This window comes from Amblyomma maculatum, chromosome 5, assembly GCF_055883805.1.
Source record: "Amblyomma maculatum isolate TAMU_Amacu chromosome 5, ASM5588380v1, whole genome shotgun sequence".
Classification (NCBI taxonomy): domain Eukaryota; kingdom Metazoa; phylum Arthropoda; class Arachnida; order Ixodida; family Ixodidae; genus Amblyomma; species Amblyomma maculatum.
In genome coordinates this window covers 6,346,407-6,362,629 of record NC_139348.1, presented here as the reverse complement: position 1 = coordinate 6,362,629, position 16,223 = coordinate 6,346,407, and the positions used below count along the sequence as shown (strand labels likewise).

Sequence of the window (16,223 nt, the reverse complement as noted above, 5' to 3'; positions counted from 1 at the left end):
ATTGCACCACCAATATTACCACCGCGAGAGTCTTCTAGTAGTAGGAACAAGCGCCATCTTTGAAGCGCTACTGAACCTAGCTGGCCTCGTTGTGTGCACGTGCTACCAGGCGGCAACAGCGTACTCGGGTAGATCATCATCATCATCATAGAATATGCTTGTCTTTTTTTCCCATGATGCTCGTAGTCGTCGCCATTTTGCGAGGGGTCTCTGTGCCTCGTTGTCACTGCCCCTTCGTTTCGTTCGTGTTACTTGTTTTGTTCCACTGTCTACAGTGTTCTTGGTGCCGCATCGTGATCGGGCGGTACACAAGTTATACAGCTGCTCTTTAAGCTGAAAGCTTTTGAGTACGGGCTACAGCATAGCAACCACGCTGCCAGCAGGCACTTCGGCGTCGAGTTCTGTGTAGTACGCTATTAGAGACCGCGATTGCAGTGTCGACACTGACTCGAATCAAGTCTCTGATCAAGAGTAGAACTGTAGGGTCTGCGGCGAGCATTGTACCATGAAACGCGGGCAGTGATGATGAGGCCGAGTGCGGCAAATAAAGTGCTTTAGCAATTTGTGCTTTTGGCGACCCTGTACTTTTGTAACAATGGTAAGTTTTGCTTGAAAGTAATGTTTTGATAATGTTTACAATAGCTGGCCTGAGAATCCCATTTCACACCTATTTAAATTTACTTTTAGCACTCCAAAACATATAGTGAAAAATTTTCCCCGCATACGGTAAGTGAAATCCACCCTCAAACCATATGCACCGCAATGAAGAAGGAGAGAGCACTGGAAGCGGAAGTACCGGTAGAAGATGATTCTTCCATTACCCTCCGCACTTACTTCAAAAACACACCTCACCTAGTAACCCCACGTCCTGGGCCTGTATTACGGGCCGCTCTATAATTGAGAGTGCTCTAAAACGCCCGCTCCTATTGATTATTAATATAAACAGCGCGAACACGAAGACAAAGGACAAGATAAAAGAAAGCCACAGTACAAGCGCTGACTCACAACTATGCTTAAGCCCTTTACTCCAAGGCCCAGAAAAAACAACCATGAAGAAAACGAAACAGTCACGTGAAACAACCCCTGGGTTCACCTGCTGCACAAAAAATCACTTAAAAGACACCTCTTTGCTTGAAAGAGCAAGAGAAGTCTTGCTGACACACTTATTGTCCGTTGAAATAAAATATGATTCCACTATTTCTCTCGTCATCTTCTCTTTGTGGCGATACAAAACCCTAGCCTTGTCAAACTTAGGAGTGCACTTCTCCTTCTTCATTATTTCACATGAATGGCAATGTGATACCAGAAGAAGATAGATTACAGTTTTTAGATATTAACATCACTTTAACACCAGATCACACGTGTTGGGTGTATTCCCCACGAGCCCGGAAAGACACGTTGCCGTTTGAATCTGCTCATTCTAAGACGGTAAAACGCGCCATTGTTATGTTGTGCCTGAAAGAAGCCTGGCAGAAATCATGTGTTCATCTGGTAAATGAGAGCCTCACCAATCAGGTTGGCAGGTTACAGAAAGCTGGTTTCCCTGTTTCAGTCGTGGCTGCTGTGGCAGAGAAGCTTCTGCAAAGTTTTAATGCTAGAACACCTCAAGAAGGTGGCGGTCAACCGAAGGACCGGCGGTTGTCCCCTATATCCATAGGATGTCCCACAACCTGAAGAATGTAGCCAATCGCTACGGTGTGCTGGTGGTATTTTCTGCCCCGCGCAAGTTGGCCTCTTTGTGCCCCCGGATTGTCTCCGGTGAAAATGCGTGCGAGACTGCACGAAGCGTCACGCCATCCAGTTTGTCAGGTGTTCTGTTGGGGCTGCATATGAGATCCCCGACTTGCGGAAAAGTTTACATCGGCCAGACGGGCCGTTGTATAAATGTACAACTAAGGGAACATCAGCTCTCTATGAATAACGGAAAAGGGTCAAATTTGGCCTTACATTGCGGCGCATGCCCTTTGGCTACGCCTAATAAAGCATGCCAGCCTTTGATGGCTAGAAGCAAAATCTTAAGGCGCAGTCGTAACCAGGTAGCACGTGAACTCGCAGAGGCTTTTTTCATGGATAAGTCAGGTGATGAATGCGCAAGCGATTCTAGTATCAAGTTGTATAAGAAAGAGAAAATTTTCCTGGCATGTGCGCTTAGGCATTGATTGGATAAGCTTCAAGGTATAGTTGTGTTCTTTCTGAATAAAATCAGTCGCGAGTGTTTGCGCCCGTCCATGTCCTCTTCTCGTCCATGTCTTTTTAGCGCAATTTCCTTTTTTAAGTATGTATGACCGACTAGCCCAACAACGTGCTCTCTTAAATATTTTTGCACTGTTTTATTCGTATTAGAAAATTTCAACACATTCACACACCTCTAGTATTTTTGCAGCGGTGGCGTAGCGGTAGAACATCCGCCTCGCATGCAAGAGGACCGGGGTTCAAATCCCGGTGCTGCGAAAATCTCCACCGGATAAAAAAAAAAAAGAAAAATCCGCGTGTCGGTGGAATTGCATAAACAGGTTTGGAATGCGACCTGTTGCCGGTGAACACCTCCGCCAACGCACTCCCTCACAAGAACTGGAGTTGGCCACCCTGGTGCAGTAATTGGCCACAACCTTCTATGATAAGCTCCATAAAACCCCGGCCCTCAGTCACCAGTGGCTGCGGAACAACTGACCATGGCGGCGGTCAGACTTGTGAAGCAGCAGGGGGTGCTAAGAATTTCTGGCTCCGCTGGATAGGCCGCTATTGGAAACTGACCCTAGCAACGTTTAAAGCGGTCGATCCAACCGTTTGACGCACTGAAATCGTCGATCCCAAGCTTGTCTGCTATCTCCAGCGCTTTTTCGTGCAAATTGGTGCCATCAAAACTCACACTTACAGCTCTGGTTTGCTTGAAGCGTGTGTAACCACATCATCAAGCTGCACGTGCCCCATTGCGGGCTTGCTTGCTTTTGATGTCGAATTCCAGTAATATGCGTTGTGAGGCTAGTTGGTTCATACTCAGACAAGGGAGACAGGATGCGCTCCGTCCTGTCTCCCTTGTCTCTTGTGTCGTCTTTTTGTGACATAAAACCTATCTGATGTCGAATGACCAGGCGTTTCCTTCGATCTCGTTTCTTTTCGAAACAATGGAGTTCAAGGTGGATGGTGCAAGTCCAAGATTTTTTGCGATGCACAGCCATTTCCGTGTCAGGTTCGCATCCACGCTGCGAAGAATGTTCAGCTTTTCCTCCAAGGAGAGCGCTTTCTTGATTCCATCACTGTAGCAAGTTCCCGCGCTGCGGCGGAACGAGGCAGCCGCTTACCCACAGCGATTTACGTTGCAGCGTGAAAGGGTCGGCGTCAGGTGGGGGTCTGAGCGCGCTGGACACACGTGTGCACACAACCACGGTACGAATTCACTTCTTGCGTATCCCACAGCAGGAGAATACACGCGAAATGATTCCTAGCCGGAGGTGCGAAACGATGCAATGATATGTGGAAGCACCAAGTCAGCCGCGCAAACACCAACTACACAAAGGAAGCAGCATGGAAGAACGAAAAATAGCACGATGATAGGTAAAAAAAGATGCAAAAAATAAAAAGGCGCAACTGCTCATGATGATGACGACGCCGTCTGCCCGAGCGCCTTCTGTAGACACGCCAGCAACGACAGGCCAAGCCAGGCCAAGTCAGCTCAAGTCAGGCCAAGTCAATTGGCCTTAAAAGTAAACATGGCTGTCGCTGCTGCGGGAACGCACCCGAAGTTACGACGTATCAGCGGGGTTTCTAATGCATACAAAACTAAATGAGTCATGCTGGGACTCGATCATAAGAACGCAGCAGCCGGGAAAACGCAACAGCGGGGTTCTACTGTACTAAGGGAAAAGCCAGCTACCAAAACTAGAAAACATGCACAACCAGTTGGTAAGCTACCTCACTGAAGATATCCAAAAATGGTGATGTTGCTCCTTTCCTCCTCAACGCGCAAGACAGAAAAAGACACCTCTTGTTTTTTCCCCTCGGGGTGCACACCCAATGGGAGGCTGCACCCAGAAGACATCGGGAAGGCTACAAACACACAGCAAAGTGTCAGCTAACCGAATTTTTAAATTACGGAGTGTGGCACAATTATCCACCTCTAGGGAGGGACCTCTGCACGTCACACCTAGCAGCAGCTTGAGCATCGCTCAGCATACGAGGCTGGGCTTTGCAACATCCTGGTGTTTGCAATCTCTTCCCACATCATCAAGTGTGGCTGATGCACCAACCGAGAAAGCACCCACCTGGTTCAGCTTGGATTCAAACTCCTCCAGGGATGCCACAGTGGCCCTGCACATGGATGCAAGGTTAGTTATATGTGGTTTTATGGCACATAAGCAACAGTGGCTATCATGCGCCAAACACAAGGTAAGGTGATCTGTCAGATGTCTAGGGTTACGATACTCATATCTGATTTAAAACACTGGCTTTCTTCAGAAATGCGCAAACAGTAGAAAAATTGACGACTGCTTGTTCGCCTAAAAGCTGTGCAGGGTGAAATGGAACGTGTTCCTTGTGAAATACAGTGCCTAGAATGGGGTATCATCTACTATCACACCTATGGCACGTCCACTCATTAGCACAACACCAAAATGCTACGCACTGCTAGAGGAGATTAAGAGAGGCCAGCACTGATTCAATGCCTCTGCTGTATAATGCACCAGAGCACAAATATGCAGAGCTTCCCATGGGCATATAAATATGCAATTATGTGGGACACTCAAGCTCAGCCTTTAAGGGTATGACAGCCCACATATTGTCACGTAGTGGTGACAAGGCCGTTGACACCAAAAGAAGACACAGGCTTGATGGTACTGAAATTAACTCTTTATTGGCCTGACTTGCGCCTGCAAAAGAACTAAGCAACTCGGCGGCGGCGATAGCAACAAACGTGCTCGTCAATCTTCAAACAAAGAATGCACCTCACACTCGTCAACGCTCAATTTAAAGGCTGCTCAGAACAATCTAGAGAACGTCGCAAACTGCTACTAGCACAACCTGGAACATTGTAGAAACATACACAAGTGATCGGAATCTTTGAGACAGATCTCGGCTCATATTTCGCGACGAAGAAAATGATAATGCATCGTATCGCGACAACTAGCATGAAAAAACACGGGATACAGAACTGATACGCGTGCCAGGATCACAGTGATAAGCCCGCATGCCGGCGGCTGTTAAAAAACAACAAATACAGTTTTGAAGGTTTCGGGGCAATATAAAGCCCCGCTTTAACCAAGCCATATGAATGTGCCTGTATGCCACCAGGGGTGAAGTGAATGCAAGGGTCCAGGCTTATTTTGACACAGTGAATTCTCACTGATACAAATCCGGTTCATACGAATTTCGGGATGATACAAATTCGCAAAATTTACCAGCCAAAGTGCATTGTGTGCAATGTGCAAAGTTTCGGATAGTGCAAAAACTGTCCTGCACCATTACGGATGATACGAATGCGCAAACTGCAACCGCAACCTTGATCACTACGCAGTGCCCGCATATAGTTGACTCCACTATCCCCAGCCGCTGTATGCACACATCACGAGCAGTTTGCAATGACGCGTGGTCTGTACCTCGCCGACATCGGGATTTTCTGTCGGGCTCATGCCGCGAAAGCGTGGCCCGCAAACCACAGACGTCGCAACCACCATTGCTGGCGGTGCCATACGCGGCTGGTGGGCACGAACCGGACATCGCTGGCTCCACGATCGTGATTCACGATCAGCTTGCAGCACCGCATGGCCCGCATTTCTCCATCCCCATGCATTCTGTACGCACCGCGAAAGGTTTGCAGCATTGTGCGCCCATAAGTAGTAGTAGGCAGCGCACGCGGCAGGCGCGCACGAACCGCACATCGTATACACTTCGCAACCGCTAGTTGCGCTGTACACATCGCGAGTTAATTGCGAGCCGTCTGCAGCACCACGCAGCAGGCAAGTCGCCTTGTCATGCTGTACACGCTACGAGAAGTCCGCGAAGGTACGCAGCCCGCGCGCCGCAAACGTCGCGATCGACTGTCGCACTGTGTGCACCGTGAGTGGCGACCTGTGACCGCGCGACCCTAATAAACCATCTCGGACGTAAACAGATATGCGAGACTGCCTTTCCTATGCTTCTACACACTTATTCTCGTTCGTTTTGATGACACGAATGTTCAGTTGATACAAATTTTTTTCGTGACCCCATGAGATTCGTATTACCGAGGCTCTACAGTATCACCCTCCTATACGAAAGGAGCTCCTGCCAGACAATGTCAGGCATGTCTAGTTAGTAGTGCTAAGCCATGTCAGCTGCCACTTACCACCTGCCACTGCATGCTTGCGATTTTTCGCTAACAAAGCCGGTTGACAGCTGCCAACATTGGATTTTCAGTGATCTGGGCCTTTAACGCTATCACGTTAAGAAATACCCTCTACATCTGTTGTGCACTACATTAAAAAAGAATAAGAAAGACAATCCTGTCCACATTTCCTTCAAGATGCAGCAGTGCACTCGTGTACATCTGTCTGCAATTTGCCGCCTTAATTTACAGCCACACCCCATTTCTTGCACACAGCTGACGATGTGTACCACACTAATGAGCTACCTGGCCCGAGTTGCTGGACCACCCACAGTGAACTGTTCCATATGCAAACTGAAGATCAATGCAGCCAAGGAATTTTATCACACTTGAAACAACCAGCATGACGAAAAACACACTTTCCTCCTCTGTCTGTACATGTTTTTGACACTCCCTATTTCTATCACCATCAACCAGGTGATAGAAAAATGTTCGGAATATAACCAGCCCTTATACATAGCATTCATTGATTACGAAAAAGCATTTGACTCAGTAGAAACCTCGGCGGTGACGCAGGCATTGCAAAATCAGAGGGCAGGCGAGCCGTACGTGAAAGTGCTGGAAGATATACAGTCAAACCCGGTTATATCGAACCCGGATATATCGAATTTTGGTTATATCGAACTCACGAAATATCCCCTTAAAAATCCCATGTAAAAGTGTAGGAAAACCGAGTCATATATCGAACTCAATATCACCGGTCGTTCGATATATCGAACTCCGCACTACGCACTGGAAAGTTTGCCTTCCCCAAAGACGATCGCATCACCCTTGGCCGTTTGCTGCGTGACGTTTTCAAGCCACGCGCGGAAGGAATGAGAGGGGACAGTTCGGCGACGGCTGGTCTGGGCAGCGCCGCGTCCATTCCCCAAAGGCGCGCGCATCTGCAGTTGTCGTTTCCCGCGCGCCAACACATGACGTTCGCAAGCCATGTGAGTGGGTGTGCCCATTCTTTTGCCCAGCTATCTCTCTCCTTCAGCACGCGCAACGCATGCGCCAAGCTAGCTCAGCCCGTTTTCAGACAGACGTCGGACGCTTTCTCCAACGCGTGTTGCGTACCTCTGCGTGCGGCAGCGCGGTGGCGGACGCACCTGGCTATGGCGCCTATGGATGTTAAGAAGCGGCAGCTCTGTTTTTTTTTTTTGTTTGTTTGCGAGTCATTTTTTCTTATCGTTGTGCTGTACACGCGGCGTAGCGTAAGATATGGCGGCTGCGGACGTTAAGAAGCGGCAGGGATTTTTTTTTTTTGCGGGGATGTTTATTTTATTTTTTTTTATCGTTTATCCTTGCATGTATGAATCAGCGAAAGCACGCAGTCAGCTGCTGCGATCATGATGCCCGCCCCAAGCGCGGCGTGATAAATTGAACCAGGCTTGTGCAATCAAGCCATCACGGGCACTCTGCCAGGTTTGCTCCCCACAACCGCAGGAGCTATCAAAAGATAAACGCGCCCTGACGTTATCGCTGCGCAGCATCTTGGCCCGCTGCCAAGAAATGAGCTTCGGATGAGACGACCGAAACGGACTGACGCGCGCCGTCGACATGCAAACAAAAATGCTTGCGATTTCTGCCGCCGCGGCGACACAGAAACCTTGTTTTGAGCTGCCGCGGTGGCTCGAGCGGTGAGAGGGACGCAGTTCCAACAAGTTTGAAAATTTTCGCTCTGTCGCTGCCGCTTGTCGCTAAAATCGCTCAGTCGCTTGCATGTGAGCGAGCTGGCCTTAACGCATTTTTTTTTTTAAATTCTCGGGTGCAAAAGTGTAGGGTGGGTTCATTATGCGAGTGGGTTGATTACGCGACAAATACGGTATCGTTTTTTCGCATCGTAAGTGCCGTCACAAGCCGATTTCTGTATATCGAATTATCGATATATCAAACTATTTCGCGATCCCCTTCGAGTTCGATATATCCGGGTTCGACTGTATATAGTGGCTGCACAGCAACCATAGTTCTGCATAAAGTAAGTAATAAAATTCCCATAGAGAAAGGTGTTTGGCGAGGAGACACAATCTCCCCAGTACTATTCACAGCTTGCTTAGAGGAAGTATTCAGAGACTTGGAATGGGAGCAGTGAGGGATAAGGGTAGATGGAGAATACCTCAGTAATCTGCGATTTGCTGATGACATTGCCTTGCTAAGCAACTCGGGGGATGAACTGCAAATAATGATTGGTGACCTAGACAGGAAAAGTAGAAAGGTAGGCTTGAATATCAATATGCAGAAAACTGAGGTAATGTTCAACAGCCTCAGAAAGGAACAGCAGTCTACATTAGGTAGCGAAATACTGGAAATAGTAGGCGAATATGTGTACTTAGGACAGGTAGTAACCGCAGATCCAGAGCATGAAAAGGAAATAACAAGAAGAACAGGATTGGGATGGAGCGCATTTGGCAAGCACTCGCAGATTATGACTAGCAGCTTACCGGTATCGCTCAAGAAGAAAGTATACAACAGTTGCATCTTATCTGTACTCACCTATGGGGCTGAAACGTGGAGGCTAACCAAGAGAGTTCTACTTAAGTTGAGGACAACCCAGAGGGCTATGGAACGAAAAATGGTAGGGGTAACATTAAGAGATAGGAATTAATGGAATGGGGGTTTCTGGAGGTGCTCTACAACTTTCTAATTCACATTTTTTGTCTAAGGTGAATATTTAGTAAGACAGAAAAAATTAACGGAATTAGCTAATTAAGTAATTGCAAAACAAAAAATTGCTTGTCGTGCACAAGGAGGCTGGAATTTGTATGCAACTGGTTTCACTGACCTACCTCAAATACATTATTTTGTAACCAGTGGTTCAAGTTAGCTGGGACACCCAGTACTATATATCTTCCAGCACCTTCACGTACGGCTCGTCTACCCCCTGATTTCGCAATGCCTGCATCACCGCCGAGGTTTCAACTGAGTCAAATGCTTTTTCGTAATCAATGAATGCTATGTATAAGGGCTGGTTATACTCCGAGCATTTTTCTATCACCTGGTTGATGGTATGGATATGATCGATATTAGAGTACCGTTTCCGAAACCCTGCTTGATCCTCTGCTTGATTGCAGTCTAAGGTTGTCATGATTCTATTAGTGATTACCTTATACGTAACAGACAGTAAGCTGAATGGCTAGTAATCTTTCAAGTCCTTAGTGTCCCCTTTCTTATAAATTAAGATAATGTTTACTTTCTTCCATGGTTCCTGTATCGTTGATGACACCAGTAATTCCTGTATAGACCAACACCGATCTGTGACGTAAGCACGATGCGGTGGCGCTTCTATCGCCAGCGTGGTCCGACTGGGGGTGAAAAATAGGCTTAGCGCCCATAGGAATACATGGAAGCGAAATATTCCAAAGCAGTTTTCTAATTTCACGGGTCATCTGTGATGTCGTTATTCGGTACAGAGCAACCATGAACATCCTAGAACAGATCACGAAAGTATCAAAACTCATTAACGAGGCGAAGTATTTTTAAAACACCGCGAAACGTATGCGGGTGCGAATTGGGAGGGCGACCCATAGAAACACATGTAAACACAACTTACCGCTACATTTTGCTCGGTTCAGCAGCGTTGAACCCTTCTCATTTTTTGGTGAACGTCTTCTACGACACCCCGACGTCATGTTGCATGACACTACATTCTCTTGCAAGTACTGCAAGTCTGACGACTTGCGGACCGCTCACAGCACGATAAACTGACCGCGCACAGTTGCAGACGGCAATGCGCCACCGGCGCTGTCGCTAGCAGACGCTCCGGAGCTGGAGGCGGCAGCGGTGGGTATCGCCAGATACGCTGTCGTCTGCTGCAATGCGCGAATCTCGTTCGGTTCGTATTGCGGTATGGCGTTTGACAACTGCTTTTTAAATGCAATTCTGTCTAGCACGTAGCACTGGAGTGACAGTATTATCAAGCTTATTTACCCTAAGCGGCAGCATATCAGACTGTAAGCAAAACTGCTCGATTCGCTACACCCAGCTTGCCTTTGGGCGGTGTCTGGATTCATAACACAGATTATTCAGAGAGTTTTAAAAGTAGACTGCCTCTGTAATGACGCATCCTACTTTATCACACACTTCTTCAAAGCGCTGGTGAACGTTCAACGCCCGGCCAGCACTTCTGATGCTCTGCAAAATGAGAAAAATGTTCCGGTAAGTTGTGTTTACATGTATTTCTACAGGTCGCCCTCCTAACTTGCACCCCCATACGTTTCGCGGTATTTTAGAGATACTTCGCCTCGTTAATGAGATTTCATACTTTCCTGATCTGTTCTAGGATGTTCATAGTTGCTTTGTACCGAATAACGACATCACAGGTTCCCCGTGAAATGAGAAAACTGCTTTGGAATATTTCGGTTCCATGTATTCCTATGGGCGCTAACCCTATTTTTCACCCCCAGTCGGCTGCGGCGCCACGAGCGCCCCCTTTGTTTGTACACACGGTGTTGGCCTATACAGAGTAGCCAGTTTTTCAAGCACGATATCCCCCCCGTCCTTCAACAAATCTGCAGTTCATCTTTTCATAGTTTCTAAAGCTTTCTTAACCTTATCAATCGTCACTGGTGTCACGTCTGACTCCTTTTCACTACTGCTTATCTCATTATTGCCCTGACTACTTTCACTACTATAATTTCCCGCCTTGTCCCTTAGCGCATAAACCTGATTTCTGCCTATTCCCAATTTTCACTTTACGCTTTATGGCAGCCCCTGTTCTTTAGAGCATGCTCAATTTTCCCCATTTTTTACTTCCTTATGTCCGCCACTTTACGCTTATTGATTAGCTTTGACATCTCTGCCAATTTTATCCTGTCTGTTGGGTTAGAAGCTGCCGTTTTTTAATCAAATATTTCGTCTCCTTAGATAGTTTACCGGTATCCTCTTTAACCATCCTACCGCTCATTTCTACCATGCACTCAGTAATGACATCTCTGATATTATTGTTCATTGCTTCTAGACTAATGTCGTCATCCTCGGTTAGAGCTTGCACCAAGGAAGATGATATCGCACCAAGGAAGATGCGCTCAATCTGCTTAATGTTGCAGGCCACTATCGCATGGACGTCTTGTTCATGGCTCTTCGAACCTAGAGAGATACCACCTTCATATCTAGCACTGTCCTCCCCCAATTCGACCAACCATCACCGGTTCTGGATGAAGCTTATCCGTTTGTCTGGCTACCAGGAGCTAAGACACCAGCGTTCGAGGCGGCCGGCAAGAAGCATAAAAACCATCGAGCAAGCGCGGTCTTCGGGCACGACATCACACCAAGGAAGATGCGCTCATTCTGCTTAATGTTGCAGGTTAGTTACCTAAGCAACGCGATGTGTGCTAAGAGTCTTGTCTTGTCGCGATGTCGTGCCCACCCACTCTTGAACTTGTTTAGCATTTGATGGCGTTTTTGTCTGTGAGTTGTTCTGTCTTGTGCAACATCTGACTGATGCTCTCGGGTGATATCGAATCTAACCCTGGTCCGATGTCGAAAAGTGAATCTGATACATTTGCCGCGGCTCTCGAAACTATCCGTATACAATCGAACCCGGATATATCGAACTCGAAGGGGATCGCGAGATAGTTCGATATATCGATAATTCGATATACAAAAATCGGCTTGTGACGGCACTTACGATGCCAAAAAAACGATACCGTATTTGTCGCATCAGCAACCCACTCGCATAATAAACCCACCCTGCACTTTTGCACGGAGAATTTGAAAAAAAAAAAAAGCGTTAAGGCCAGCTCGCTCACATGCAAGCAATTCAGCGATCTCAGGGACGAGCGGCAGCGACAGAGCGAAAATTTTCAAACTTGTTGGAACTGCGTCCCTCTCGCTGCTCGAGCCACCGCGGCTCTAAAGCTCTAAACTAGGTTTCTGTGTTGCCGCAGCAGAAATCGCAAGCGTTTTCGCTTGCATGTCGATGGCGCGCGTCACTCCGTTTCGGTCGTTGCATCCACAGCTCATTTCTTAGCAGCGTGCCAAGATGCTGCGCAGCGATAACGTCGGGCGCGTTTATCTTTTTATAGCTCCTGCGGTGGCGGGGAGTGAACTTGGCAGAGTGCCCGTGATGGCTTGATTGCACAAGCCTGGTTCGATTTATCACGCCGCGCTTGGGACGGGCATCATGATCGCAGCAGCTGATCGCGTGCTTTCGTTGATTCATACATGCAAGGATAAACAACTCCCGCAAAAAGAAAAAAAAAAAAAGAAAAAGTGCCGCTTCTTAAAATCCGAACAGCACAACGATAAGAAAGAATGACTCGCAAAAAAAATAAAAGAGACAGAGAGCTGCCGCTTTTTAACGTCCGCAGGCACCATAGCCACCTCAGCCGCCGCGCGCATAAGGTTCGCAACACACACTGGAGAAAGCGTTGACGCCTGTCCGAAAACGGGCTGAGCTGGCTTGGCGCATGCGTTGCGCATGCTGGAGAGAGATAGCTCGGCAAAAGAATGGGCACATCCACGCACATGGCTTGCAAACGTCATGTGTTGGCGCGTGGAAAACGATAACTGCAGATGCGTGCGCCTTTGAGGAATGGGCGCGGCGCTGCCCAGACCAGCCGTCGCCGAACTGTCCCCTCTCATTCCTTCCGCGCGTGGCTTGAAAACGGTACGCGGCAAACGGCCAAGGGTGATGCGATCGTTTTTGGGGAAAGCACACTTTCCAGTGCGTGGTGCGGAGTTCGATATATCGAACGACCGGTGAAATTAAGTTCGATATATGATGCGGCTTTCCTATACTTTTACATGGCATTTTCAAGGGGATATTCCGTGAGTCCGATATAACCAAAATTCGATATATCTGGGTTCGATATAACCGGGTTCGACTGTACTTGAAGAAAGTCATGTGTCCTTACTGCAGGAGATAAAAGACGCCAAAGAAAAGCAGCCAGCAAGTGAAAATGAAGTTCATCTGCTTAGTGCTAAAGTCACAAATTTCGAGGCAGCCATTAACGTACGCAGTACAACGGAGGAAGGAAAAAATGCTGATGCTGTGTGCCTTTCGACACAGCTGACTGCCATCGCGTCAAGATGTGACGATGCCAAAAATTGAATGAGGCGCTCTAATCTTCTCTTCTTTGGGGTCGAAGATGCTGCTGATGAAGACTGGGCAAAATCTGAGCAAAATATTATAACCTTCTGCGCAGAAAAGTTGGGTATTGCCACCACTAGCTAACAATTTGAGCGGGTTCATCGACTGGGAAAATATAGCGCTAACAAGCAGAGACCAATAATTTCAAGGACAAAGGACTCATCCTGTCTGCTGGGCCAAAACTGAAGGATACAGATTTCGCTATCCGTGAAGATTTTTCGCTTGCCATGCGGAAAGCGAGGGCAAAGCTGATAGAATTGACAAAACTGCTGAATAAAAAGTGTAAGTTATCAGATGACAAACTGCGTATGGACTCAAAAACGTATGTCTACAATATCACTACTGATGCGGTCGAGCAGTTAGATCAAAAGCTCGTAAGAAGTAATTGCACGCACATACACAAAAAACCAAAATCGTCCACCTCTACCCAGTTATCACTATATTTACTAATATTCATAGTATCTTATCAAAGTGCACCTTAGTTTCATCTTTCCTTGAAGACAGTGATTCCGATATAACAGCTTTTACAGAAACATGGTTACATGCCGATATCGTCGACTGCGAAGTTCATTCTGACTTCAATCCTTTCAATATATACAGGTGCGATCGCACTGATAGGAGAGGGGGAGGTGTCCTCTCAGGCATTAAAAAATCGCTCACATCATTTGCCATCAAAACCGATTCCGAACTTGAAATAATCTGGATGGCCTGCATTGCATCTTCCCCAAAACTATCGATAGGCAATTGCTACCGTGCACCAAACTCCGACCACTTTTTTTCAGATAAACTGCGTGAAAGCATTACGAGGGCATTTGAGCTCTTCCATCCTGATGTCACTTATTTACTCGGCGATTTTAATTTTCCGCAAATTAACTGGGAAGAGCTCTCATCCCCTTGTCTGCTTCAATGAGCTTCATAAACTTAGCTTTAGACTTGAACCTATTTCAAGTACTTACCCAACCTCATCTTTACTACCACCCCTGATACAGTTTATAACATTGCTTTATAACAGATTACATAACGACTACAGCTATGCTCGCATTTACGGCAGTTCTTCCGCGCGCCATCCATCTGTGGAATGATCTTTCGAATAGCGTTTCGCGAAGATATGCTGAAGTACTTCATTGATAACACTTAGCATATCATGCATGTTCTCGTCATTTATGTCAGTATTCCTTAAAGGGGCTTTGGTGATGCGCAGTAGTTCTGTGGTATAGTTCAATCTACATTCTTTTTTGCATCTATACCTTGCCTACTTCTCGCTTGCCTTATATGATTTGTGCTTAGTACTCTGCATTGCGATATATTGTTTATTATGTTTATAGATTTGTATAATTACCACTGTTGTCCTATACTTGCTATTGCGATTTTGTTTTTTACCCACTTTGCGGATCTCTTTGTAATTGTCCCCCCTTACACAATGCCTCTCTGAAGGCCTGTAAGGTATATGTAAATAAAATATTCTGTAGAGAGATCCTGAATTCTTCTGCCCTCACTGATAATTTGTTGGTGGACTTGCTTCTTACTAATCTGTTCCGTTCCCTCTTCAGATATAGACTAATTCCAGTCCTTACCATGCTGTGGTCACTGCATCATACCTTTCCGATTACCTCTACATCCTGCACAATGCCGGGGTTAGAACACAGTATGAAGTCAATTTATTTTAGTCTCCCGGTTAGGACTTTTTCATGTCCACTTTTAGTTCTTCCGTTTGCTGAAGAAAGTATTCATGATCCATACGTTATTGCGGTCTGCAAACTCTAACTCCACCCTGCTACTCCTAAAACCGATGCCATAGTCACCCACTGCCTGGTCTCCTGCCTGCTTTACAATAACTACAATGACTAATAATAAGCACACAGGATCTAACAATGAGCATTCGGTGAGCTTGTCTCTCTCTATCAGAGTGCCCGCAAGGCATGCCGTAACTGCATTAACTGTGTGCCTGAGCAATCACGAAGCAACTTCGGCAGGGCGGATGCTTTGACTATAGGAGGTCCTGCCTCCACCGAGGCTATGTTGCGGCTACGAGCAAGTCACAACAGAGATGTGAGAGATGACAACATGGTGTGAATCTCGAAGCAGATAATTAAACGTCTCGTAAGGGGGGACCCGGGTCTTTGCAGCCGAAAATCGGTCAGAAAATCGGATTTTTGATCTTCTCGTTTTCGCAATTCTGAGATCTTTCCGCAGCTATCTCCGAAGTTTCGTGGAAAAATATCACCTAATTTGCATGTTACAGCATTCCAAAGACGAGAATCTGCGCGTGTAGCCCTTTAAACTGAGGTCAAATCGCGCCGAATTTCTATCTCCCGCAGTTCGAGAAATATGCCATCCGCGGGCATAATCTTGGTGTCGTTCGAAAGATCACAATTCAGGCCATTCCTATATCCCAATTGGTGACCATGAACGAGCCCACCGAAGCAGAAAACAAAGGAACAAAATTGCGTGAAACACGCCCTGCTATTGGACTCCCACCGCACGTGAGCAAAAGGCGAGCTTTGGTTGGCTAGCGGCGTCGACTGCTTGCAGTTCGGCGCCATTTTGAAAAGGTCTCTCCTTTAGGGCCTAGTCGGCCTAGCGCCGTTCCCTCATCGTTACCACAACGCGAAATGCACAATATTGAGATTTAGTCGAGGGTTCGACGGCATACCGTCTGGTCAGGAATCATGGTTTGTTGATCGATTCACTGGTCACTGGCCATGGTGAATTTTAAAACAAATGACATTTCGGGAGCGCTACGGCTCCCTTGTTCACAATGAACAACCGGCCGGACGTCCCGGGCTTTTTGTA

At 46.9% G+C, this 16,223-nt stretch overlaps 1 protein-coding gene across 3 annotated transcripts in view; it reads right to left on the bottom strand.

The window, feature by feature from the left end:
* The window catches only part of LOC146187701 (nuclear distribution protein nudE-like 1), a 189,713-nt gene that overhangs the window by 101,709 nt on the left and 71,781 nt on the right, over window positions 1-16,223 (bottom strand). For all 3 annotated transcript variants that reach the window (XM_084603497.1, XM_084603499.1, XM_084603498.1), the window contains exon 4: window positions 4,263-4,308. In XM_084603497.1, coding sequence (XP_084459623.1) covers window positions 4,263-4,308 — 46 coding nt within the window. The remainder of the gene's footprint in view (window positions 1-4,262; window positions 4,309-16,223) is intronic.